Source organism: Acipenser ruthenus, chromosome 4, assembly GCF_902713425.1.
Source record: "Acipenser ruthenus chromosome 4, fAciRut3.2 maternal haplotype, whole genome shotgun sequence".
Classification (NCBI taxonomy): Eukaryota; Metazoa; Chordata; class Actinopteri; order Acipenseriformes; family Acipenseridae; genus Acipenser; species Acipenser ruthenus.
In genome coordinates, this window is record NC_081192.1 from 106,913,109 (window position 1) to 106,924,831 (window position 11,723).

The window sequence follows — 11,723 nt, forward strand, 5'->3', positions numbered from 1 at the left end:
GCTTTGCAAACAGAGCCACGCAAGGTTGTTTACTGAGGAGTTCAGTGCAGTGCTTGTTATTAAAATGTGTGCTTGTCTGGCCTGTAACTTAAGAGCAATCTAAACAGATGAGATAATGGCACTGTAATAACCAGTCTGTGTTTACTCCTTGTGCCTCAGGTAATGGGACCAAACCTCAGCCTAATACACTAGCAGCACCACAGAATGCATAATATATTATACTCTATATTTCAACACACACTACAGAATACCCTTCCTGTAACTTTTGGAAGTATCCCGGATCAACAACTGCTGATCTCATTCCTTTAGTACAGCACCCGCCCCACCCGCCCCACCCGTCCCCCGTGTTCTGACTGAGTGACCCAGAGCTTGTTCACTCACCTCAATGGTCCAGATCTGCAGCCCAGGTTTCTGGTCGATGCTTCTGAAGGCCACTGGCACTGCTTCCGACATTCTGGAAGGTTACACTGAAAAACAATTTCCAGTGCATTTTAATTGCCAAGTGTTATAAAAGTTGAAGACATGGGTACACACCCATTGCATTCTCACTTTCACCAATACAATTAGAATAAATATAGTTTGGGAACCAAAACTAAATCCACAGGCAGGATTCAAAGCACCGTGGAGCCTGATGTTAATCTGTAATCTACCTTTTCACAGCCTGAAACAGGAATTTCATTGAGAGGGGTCACAGGCTCCTCATGAGATGCCATTCATACAAAACCAACATTTATAATAAAAACAACATTATAAAATACTGTATGTTTGTAAGTACTTTACATTTTTGTTTGGTTACATGTGTCTGAATTTACAGTTGTGGGGTTCAACATTTTACTGTGGGCTATTTGGACCCCGCAAAACAGCTGTGCTTTATAAAGTAGAGGATCACTGCTTCCGTTTCAAATGACTTGTGTTGTGCATTTAATATATCTGTGGGCGTATCTTCCCTTGGTAGAGGAATGATATCTCGGATTTGACTGAATTTGTGAAACACCTGCAAACTAATGTCTGTCCATGTAAACTGAAAACACAAACCACTGTCCACGTAAACTGAAAATACAAACCACTGTCCATGTAAACTGAAAATACAAACCACTGTCCATGTAAACTGAAAATACAAACCACTGTCCATGTAAACTGAAAATACAAACCACTGTCCATGTAAACTGAAAATACAAACCACTGTCCATGTAAACTGAAAACACAAACCACTGTCCATGTAAACTGAAAACACAAACCACTGTCCATGTAAACTGAAAACACAAACCACTGTCCATGTAAACTGAAAACACAAACCACTGTCCATGTAAACTGAAAACACAAACCACTGTCCATGTAAACTGAAAACACAAACCACTGTCCATGTAAACTGAAAATACAAACCACTGTCCATGTAAACTGAAAACACAAACCACTGTCCATGTAAACTGAAAATACAAACCACTGTCCATGTAAACTGAAAATACAAACCACTGTCCATGTAAACTGAAAACACAAACCACTGTCCATGTAAACTGAAAATACAAACCACTGTCCATGTAAACTGAAAACACAAACCACTGTCCATGTAAACTGAAAACACAAACCACTGTCCATGTAAACTGAAAACACAAACCACTGTCCATGTAAACTGAAAACACAAACCACTGTCCATGTAAACTGGTTTAAAAGGCATGTTGTATGCTGACAGGCTAAAATAATTGAATTTATTCAGTCTTAAACAAAGACTACGCGGTGATCTGATTCAAGCATTCAAAATTCTAAAAGGTATTGAAAGTGTCGACCCTGGGGACTTTTTCGACCTGAAAAAGGAAACAAGGACCAGGGGTCACAAATGGAGATTAGATAAAGGGGCATTCAGAACAGAAAATAGGAGGCACTTTTTTTACACAGAGAATTGTGAGTGTCTGGAACCAACTCCCCAGTAATGTTGTTGAAGCTGACACCCTGGGATCCTTCAAGAAGCTGCTTGATGAGATTCTGGGATCAATAAGCTACTAACAACCAAACGAGCAAGATGGGCTGAATGGCCTCCTCTCGTCTGTAAACTTTCTTATGTTCTAAAGTTCTTAAAATACAAACCACTGTCCACGTAAACTGAAAAGTTTTCTTAGTGTGAAAACAAAGAACAGGACTCAAATGCCATTTTTATACAATAATACAATGGATTCAACCAGAACTGAGGTCATAAAACGCAGGAACGCAGCAAGACAGCACCCGTTCATTTTTTGTTTCCTTGTCCAAGCTTTTTAAATCTGGGATCAAAGACACGATTGAAACAAAAACAACACAAAACGTGTTCTAGCTGAATGTCATGGGAAGCAGCTTTGCTCCCTACTGTACCTCCCCCCAATGCAATGAGGTGCTTAATCTTTAACCATTGTCACGAATTGAAGCTGCCAGTCCTGCAATCATTTACACTGTCCAAAAACTCATTCGAATAATTCCCTTTGGGGATACAGTACCGTAGTGCCCAGAATGACCTTGCTCTGTGCAACAGTCATCTTATAAATGAATCTTTCTACCCATCTACCAAAGAACAAATCTGTGTACAAGTACATGGCATTGAAACACTTTCCTATGAGGTGCAGCAGTCATTCAGGGACAACATGATTTATTGGAACTCTTTGTCACGAGTGACCCTAAAACCCATCTTCCCTTGTAATGTACTCTGCATTAGTCTATGAGAATATTGTAGGATTCTATAGTCCTGTTTATTCTAGTGTAAGAGTAGAAATTATTATTATAGAAATCATTGCAAGTCTGAGTAAAGAAGGAGCTGGGTTGGGGTCGTGCTGACCAGAAATAAATACCTGTGAAACGAGTTAAAATCTCATTTGTGTTTTAAACTAAACACAGAGCCTCTATAAGAATAACAAACTCTATGAAAATAAGACAATATAGTGCAGACTGGATTTAATAACTTTAATATACAGTAGATTTACTGAAGAAATATCATTTAATTGGTAACCTTGTTTTACCTGCTTATAGCAAAGCGGTGCCAGACATGGCAAAGACAGGAAAAATGAATTCTGGCATTCAGAAGCGGGATTTGCTGGTCAAGCTGTCCTCAGTTCAAGGTTTTTGCTGTGTATAAATTGAGACGTGGACCTCTTATCTGTAGAGACACCTTTCCGAGCCGTCCCTTGAATCTGGCCAAAACATGACTTGATGCAGTGAATATGGAAAAGCGCTTACAGTAGAGTTTCATATTAATTAAAAAACTAACCTTGCCAGGTAAACAGTGTGTCTGAAACCTGCTTGCACAGGGGATTTTTAGAATCAAAGAGAGGGAAATATATTTTAAACCCAGGTTGGAGTAATTAAACAGAGTAGGTGTTATATATTAAAAACATCTCTCTAATATATATATATATATATATATATATATATATATATATATATATATATATATATATATATATACATACACATATACTTGTATTATATTTGGTTCACTTAGATAGGAGCTGTCAAAACAGAGTAAATGTTTTGATTCAATTAAGACTTCTGATATATTAAATGGAGCAAACGTTCTATAAAAATTGTAGTAAGACTTCAGTCAAGCATCACTCGACTTGCTAACTACAGGTTGTGTGGTCCATGCTCTGAGGATCTCTGAAAAAGTTGCTGTTTGGTCTTATTCAGAAGTCTGCCTTTGAAGACACTTCTTGTTTTTATGTTGTATTCTACAACTACACTTCCATATAGTAGAAGTTAAGAACAATTTTGAATTTATATCTCATTTATATTGATGCATTGCTATAAGGTATAGGAATTATATTTTAGCTTTGGAGAGTGATATATTGTATGTTTTAAGATTTAGTGGTGGGTGTCTTAGCTTTTTGCATGGCTAGCCTAAGGGCTAAGCATATGTTAACCATACTTGTATTGAAGTATTAATGCTGTTAAACCTGTAAAGGCACTGGAAATGCCCAGATTGCCTATTAGCAGGGATGGACCAAAGTGGCCTGCAACCACTCGATCCATTATTAAGCATTTAATAAACCAAAGGAGTGCTAATCCTGCTCTGATTCGTTAAACTTCAAATTGAACGAGTCTGTGTGATTGTCTTGATTATTTAAAAGTCATCTGGACACGTTGCATGCCCAGTGAACAAACAATCCACTACAGGAGTTTAAAACATCTCTGTCCTCCTTAAACATCTCCCTGAGTTTAAGAGGGTGCTCAGAGCAATTAAAGAAGTACGTGGAATCTGAAGTCTTGTTAGGTACTGGAATTGTGCATTGTGGCTTGAAATGCTGGAGGCCAGTGTGTCTGTTTAGATGAAGGTAATCATGTGTTTGTAAAACCACATTCCAGCAGGCTAGTCATGTAACTGTTGTTGTTTCACACACTGCGTACATTTGCCTTCTGGCCACATTTAATTACAAAAATAAAAATTCTGTAGAACAATGTATTTAAAGAGGATACAGCATGAACACTCAAGCAGTACTGTCGATATTCCATGAACGAGGAAGATTCAATGGGTTAATCTATTCTATTCCCATCCTAACCACACTCCATATGAACACTCATGCAGTATTCCAGTGGAAGTCAGGCTGCATGTTGTTCTACAGTATGTGGGGGTTTATTTATTCATATAGTTTAGTTTATAGTCTCTGAAACATGCAGTTCTGTCACGTCCTGTGAAAGTTTAGTGAAAGCTGCAATTTAGAACACCTGGTGTAATCATACAGAAGATCAGCAAGCACTAAAAGAGTTAGAAGCTACTGACCGCACTGCCCTTTTTAAAACTACACTGCATGTCAAGATAACATATTGGATTAGACCACTAATTACAACTGCAAACACTTTAATCTCTGAATGAATCCATGTCCATTAGCACTTTGTACACGTCACAGAGACCAGTATGAATGTGTACAGAACGTGGAGAGCTCCATGCAGATGGCATTCATTGATTGTTAGTTGGGTCTGGAGGACAAACAGCTACAGGGCATCAAATAGACAGATTCAAGGCTTGAAAGTCACGCACCGCAAGACAGCATCTTACCACAATGCAAAAGAATTTGTCAATAGATTTTTTAATAGGTTTCTTTTAGTGTTATTACACATACTACCATTGAGTATTTGGATGAGCAACTATGTTCTAGTAAAAAAAGACATTATCACACAACTATCACAGAGGGTGCTGTACTCAGCTCACACCCCAATGCATTCTGGTAAATGTAGTTCTGCTGTGAAAGGTACCTGAGACAGGTAACATGTACCAGAATACACTGTGATGTGAGTTGAAAAGCCTGAACTGTCCCAAACTGTCCTGGGGTACACGGAGTCACCTGGTAACCCTATGATTAACTCAGTGTGACTCATATTTGTGAAGGGGGTGGGGTTATGAATACCAAACTGGTGATACAGGGTCCGGAGGTTTGCGGTATGGGCTGTGTCCAAGGGAAGGGTGTACAGGGTGTATTAGATACCCATTAACATAAAGGGACGGATACATTCTACTGACTAATGTCATTATTATAGCTACTGCTACATTACAGCACATTACTCAATCATGTTGTCTATTAACTAAATCCTGCTGGAGATTTACAGTACACCTTTTTCAGACTAACAGAATAATGTGCATCATCATGTGCTGAAGGGAACGCCCGTCACATGGCTTCATGTTCATCATTCATTCTGTTAGGTGCTGACTGATTATTATTGGTACCTCCAGATTGTCTTTGATTTCTTCATTTCTTCATTGTGTATTGAGTAACTACGATGGCTCATTCAGGACATGAAAACAAAAAAACAAAACAAAACAAAACAAAAAAAGTATTTCTAGACCCTGACATCATTTACCTCTATTTATTTCTATAATTGTTTCTCCACTTCCCTCATTGAGCCCCAGTAAACAGCTGTACTATTCCAGATATCTGCCCTCATTGAGCCCCAGTAAACAGCTGTACTATTCCAGATATCTGCCCTCATTGAGCCCCAGTAAACAGCTCTACTATTCCAGATATCTGCCCTCATTGAGCCCCAGTAAACAGCTGTACTATTCCAGATTATGTCTGCTTTGTTACACTGGGTGTCCTGTAGGTCTGGCATTGTTAATACTGTCCGTCTCTATTTCTTTCATGAGTCTAAAATCAATAGCAGTTAGTCAGGGTGTGGCCACCAGTTTAAATAGAGAATATTGTTATCGGCAAAATATATGTATACCAACAGGGAGTGCCTCGTAAACAAACTATAATATCAATCTCAATCGATACTGCCAAGGACACCTGGCTCATAGGAGACCCTGTAAACCAGCAGGGAGGCCCTCATCATGAAGCAATTCCATTCCAGCTCCCTACTCTGTTCACTTAACCCCTCCTTCTGCTACCACTGCATCACGCTTCAGAGACAAAGATGATGACTCACATTTCCCGGGTGCCTTGATGACAGTTGCTATGCTTGTGGAGGTGAATAACATGACAGGAGAAGGACAACATGCTGGTCTTTTTGGTTACACTCACACTGGGGTTTGATTTGAATCTTTACCTCCACAGACTGCCCATATGGAAGTGTTTGCTGATTCAGATACATGAGCTGGGGCCAGCACCTGGCTAATGATCCATTAAAGCAGATACTGGACTGTACAATACAATGTGAAAGATGCAGACGAGTCTTCTTGTAGATTCGAATCAGCACCAGTGGCTGCAGGAGGTTGTATATTTCTCTAAAGCAAGTTTACTACAGTGGTTTACTGGAGATGATGTCCAGCATGTGACAGTGTGGTGTAAGGGTCAGCAATCCAGGATCCCACCAGCAAGGTGAATCACCACTAACACTACTCACGGTTGTAGTGGCGCAGACTCCATTCTGTGCAAGGCGGCCTCTTGCAACATTATTTTGAAATACGTTGCTTTGTGCTTTTCGGGGTTTTGCTGGTAAAGCAACATTAACCGTTGACACACTTTTAATTCTAAAGTACAATCAATTCTTCTACTGGTATGCTTCATGTAGACCACTGATGTAGTCTTGAATCTGAAAGGCGCTGAAATGCCACCAACATGCTGATTTTCTTAAACAAGAACCATTACACAAAGTCACATTTTATTTGTATACTGAACTTCTTGTAACACATATAATAGGTCATGCACTGTGGCTCTCGTCTTCGTCAGCATTGTTAGGCTTCTTAAAGAAGCAGATCGTAACAGAAGAAGTTCCTCATGCTCTTTCATTGCATCACAAGGACTACTGACTGAATCAGACAGCTCTGCAGGAATTCAGTACTGGGAAAGCAGTACTGGAGCAGCGTCCCGGCTCCACTGCACACTGCTGTCTATAGAAAGCAGTACTGGAGCAGCGTCCCGGCTCCACTGCACACCGCTGTCTATAGAAAGCAGCACTGGAGCAGCGTCCGGCTCCACTGCACACTGCTGTCTATAGAAAGCAGTACTGGAGCAGCGTCCCGGCTCCACTGCACACTGCTGTCTATAGAAAGCTGTACTGGAGCAGCGTCCCGGCTCCACTGCACACTGCTGTCTATAGAAAGCAGTACTGGAGCAGCGTCCCAGCTCCACTGCACACTGCAGTCTATAGAAAGCAGTACTGGAGCAGCGTCCCGGCTCCACTGCACACTGCTGTCTATAGAAAGCAGTACTGGAGCAGCGTCCCGGCTCCACTGCACACTGCAGTCTATAGAAAGCAGTACTGGAGCAGCGTCCCGGCTCCACTGCACACTGCTGTCTATAGAAAGCAGTACTGGAGCAGCGTCACGGCTCCACTGCACACTGCTGTCTATAGAAAGCAGTACTGGAGCAGCGTCCCGGCTCCACTGCACATTGCAGTCTATAGAAAGCAGTACTGGAGCAGCGTCACGGCTCCACTGCACACCGCTGTCTATAGAAAGCAGTACTGGAGCAGCGTCCCGGCTCCACTGCACACCGCTGTCTATAGAAAGCAGTACTGGAGCAGCGTCCCGTCTCCACTGCACACTGCAGTCTATAGAAAGCAGTACTGGAGCAGCGTCACGGCTCCACTGCACCACTGTGCAGAACCACATGGAAGCCCGACACAAATAAAGACACTGCAGGGCAAAGGCCTTGTCAAACAAGCAACTAGTCTTGAGCCGAGTTTTAAAAAGGTGAACAGAATAAACATCCCAGCTGCAGCGGAGCAGGGAATTCCAAAGCCCTCTGTATGAACACAGCGGCTACAAGCTCTCAGCACTCCAGGCAGTAACCCAGCGCACACAGACCTCAACAGGCAACCAGGAACACAAGAGAAAATCACTAGGGTAGTAATGTGTGGCAGATCTAGTGTTGAGTTCACTGTGACAGGGGAATGGAATTCATTATGAGCCAAACTCACCCCAAGTGCTCAGGACAGAGAGAGAGTTACATGGCATGCGATTGCTATACAGCAGTCAGGGATAAGGTCCGCTTCACATCAGCAGCATATTTTTAAAAAATACTCATGTTTATATGATCATATTTCTACACAGAGAAGTGTGCGTCCAGGCTACTGTACATAACAAATGAATACAAAAAACAATCTTCCAGAAAGAGGAAACTCCCTTGGGATCAAATTCAGAACTCAAAATATTTGCTCAAGAGTCTTTTACTGTTTCCACAGCCCTGCCCTTAGCATGTCTTTAAACAAACTGTATCTCACTGGAGGCAGTGCCACTGTCACTCTTTCAAGTTCTACAGTATTATATTTCTATGTAATGATAATGCAGAAGGACACACACTTCTCATGTTGACACCTTTGAAAGACAGTAAAAACGAACAGCGGTATATGTTTCAGGACGCAATCAGTACACTTGCTTTGTAATTATATACAATACTTGCTTTTCAGCATAGCTCAGAACAGTGATTTTTCTTTTTGTTAATGACTATGTGGGGTGAATTACATTATTAAAACATCAGTGCTTTTCAAGTACTAGTCAGAAGACTCCTTACCATCATAGTTAATTATTAACTTCTACATCCTATTTAAATATTGTTCCCAGACACAGTCAGCCTCTTTGCCTCACTCCACCCTTTCAATTTCAGGTCTTTAAACATTTACCACAGATCTCAACAAGCATTCTGGTGCCGCGTGAACCAGTCACTGCTAAACTGAAACTTTAAAGCAAACTGTTTACAGCACATCTTCAAACAGGGCTGTCCAAAGCGGGTCCTTCCACTAGTCCTAGTCTGTGCTGCAAACCATGCTCTAAATTGTTAAAGTGAACCTCGATCCAGACTCTGCATTTAAACCTGGAGTGGAACACCCCTCTCTTAAAAGTATACAAATCTCAAAATTACGAAAAACAATTAGTACACTAGAACATAAAGACCAGCTCAAGAAAAAAAAAAAAACCTTATGTGCTTTGGAAAACTGCTTGCCATGCCCAAAACAGTAGCTACATACCTAACTCCCTCCCTCCCCCAAGACTCGAATCATACCCCTAACCCTAACCCCCTCCCTTCCCCAAGACTCGAATCATACCCCTAACCCTAACCCCCTCCCTTCCCCAAGACTCGAATCATACCCCTAACCCTAACCCTAAGCCCTCCTCAATATCTGAAGAAATAACTCCCTTTACTGCAGATATCTCTGTCAAATAATGAGCTGCACAAAGATTCTACAGGCAAGGAAAGAAAGAGAAGCCTTACCAGGTATCACCTGATGAAATGGTGCTGTGAGTTGAGCTGTCCTGAAGTTCCTCTCCTCTGAGCCTGTGTGTATGTGCGTGTGAGGGTGTGGGTGTGGTGCAGAGCCTGTTTCTCTCTCTCTCTCTCGCTCTCTCTCGCTGAGTGTGTGTTTGCACTGAGCTGGCCCCTTCTACCTTGTGTGACACACCCACTCTACTCACCTGAGTGATGACTGTTCTCAAACACACCTGCTCCTGAGACAGCATTGGCACAGGCAGGCAGGGCTCTTTCACGGCTTCACTTTATTTCTTTTTAAAAAGCCATCGTTCTTCTGTGTTGCTGCTCGTGGTACTGAGATAAATGAGGGGCACAAGTCAAACTTCCTCTGTGTGCGCGTGTGTGTGTGTGTGTAAACGTGTGCGTGCGAAAGTGTGTTAGTGCATGTGTGTGTCTGTGTCTACGTGTGCGTGCGTGAGCGTGTCTGTGTGCGCACATGTGTGTGACTGTGTGTGTCTGTATTGTCTGAGTGTGTCTGTCTGTGTGAGTGTGAGCGACTGTGTGTGTGTGTGTGTGTGTTTGTGTGTATTGTCTGAGTGCGTCCGTCTGTGTGAGTGTGAGCGACTGTGTGTGTGTGTGTGTGTGTGTTTGTGTGTATTGTCTGAGTGCGTCCGTCTGTGTGAGTGTGAGCGACTGTGTGTGTGTGTGTGTATTGTCTGACTGCGTGTGTGTGTGTGTGTGTGTATTGTCTGAGTGCGTCCGTCTGTGTGAGTGTGAGCGATTGTGTATGTGTGTGTGTATTGTCTGACTGCGTGTGTGTGTGTGTGTGTGTGTGTGTGTATATTGTCTGACTGCGTGTGAGTGTATGGAGAGCTCTATGTCTTTAAGTATATATGGCAATTGTGTTATATTGCAAAATGGTAGAAGGCTAGAAATCAGAAAAAGAAAATAGGTATGCTGTTGAACCTCTCCTCCTTTTCAGTGTGGTACAAAACTAAACCGGCTCCTAATAAAATATAAGGTCTAATCATTTGATACAGTATGCCTTGCCTGTCTGTGATCTCTCAGAATGAGTTTAAAATGAAAATGCAACACTGAAATCACAGGTTAAGATGAGCCACCAGACTGAATCATTTAATCTAATCTCTTCAGAATGACCAGCACAGGCTTCATTTCAAATACAATTGGAAGAAAGAAGGAAAGAGAATATGCACAGTCTTGGATACCATGCTTACAGCCCTGCCTTGCTGCCTTCACCATGGTAACAGCTGTTAATAGTGTAATACAGGAAGGCTATCCTGGGCGTCGTCCATCACAGCACCTTGCACAGCCACTGGAACTAATGACTCTCCATTCTAATGCAGCAACACAAATCTCATCCACAATATACAGTATATTAGTATATGTGTGTCTGTCCTGTTTGGTTTCATTCAGAACACATTTACCAGAGGATTATGTTCGTTTTTTAATTTAAATTGAATTCCAAATAGATGTCAAAAAGGATTATTTGAATGAATGATACAAAGGGAATAGATCCAAGACTGGAATATAATGCAAAAGGAATCCACTTTGAAGCAAAACAGATTTTTACTAAATCCAATTGGATTTCTAATACAATCTTGAAGTGATATTATGAATGCAAAAACAGGGTTGATATTTAGTGCTAATATAGCCGGATTGTGTTAAGAAATTAAATCAATTGAAGGTTCACATAAAATTAGCAAACAAATAAATTCATAACTATTTATCGTTTCCATTCCCTGCTAAAAACAGAAGACAAAAGCTTGAGGGGAGTCAAATCAGGCACCCAACACCCCTGAGGCATAACGGAAAGTGGGTGCAGTTTGAGGCTTCTCATTGTCATGAAGTGGGTGCAGTTTGTCATTGTCATGAAGTGGGTGCAGTTTGTCATTGTCATGAAGTGGGTGCAGTTTGTCATCGTCATGAAGTGGGTGCAGTTTGTCATTGTCATGAAGTGGGTGCAGTTTGAGGCTTCTCATTGTCATGAAGTGGGTGCAGTTTGAGGCTTCTCATTGTCATGAAGTGGGTGCAGTTTGAGGCTTCTCATTGTCATGAAGTGGGTGCAGTTTGAGGCTTCTTATTGAACAGGCTGGCAGGGTGTGTTTCAGGACCTCCAGTATT

General features: G+C 41.6%; 1 protein-coding gene across 2 annotated transcripts in view; it reads right to left on the reverse strand.

Annotated features, from left to right (window-relative positions):
* Positions 1-9,739, reverse strand: part of LOC117399788 (villin-1-like) — a 34,619-nt gene extending 24,880 nt beyond the window's left edge. For both annotated transcript variants that reach the window (XR_009328592.1, XM_059023383.1), the window contains exons 1-2: positions 9,606-9,739; positions 382-467 (exon numbers count right to left, since the gene is read on the reverse strand). Coding sequence is in view for 1 of the 2 variants with exons in the window: in XM_059023383.1 (XP_058879366.1) it covers positions 382-453 (72 nt within the window). In the remaining variant the exon portion in view is untranslated. The remainder of the gene's footprint in view (positions 1-381; positions 468-9,605) is intronic.
* Positions 9,740-11,723: the final 1,984 nt, after the last annotated feature.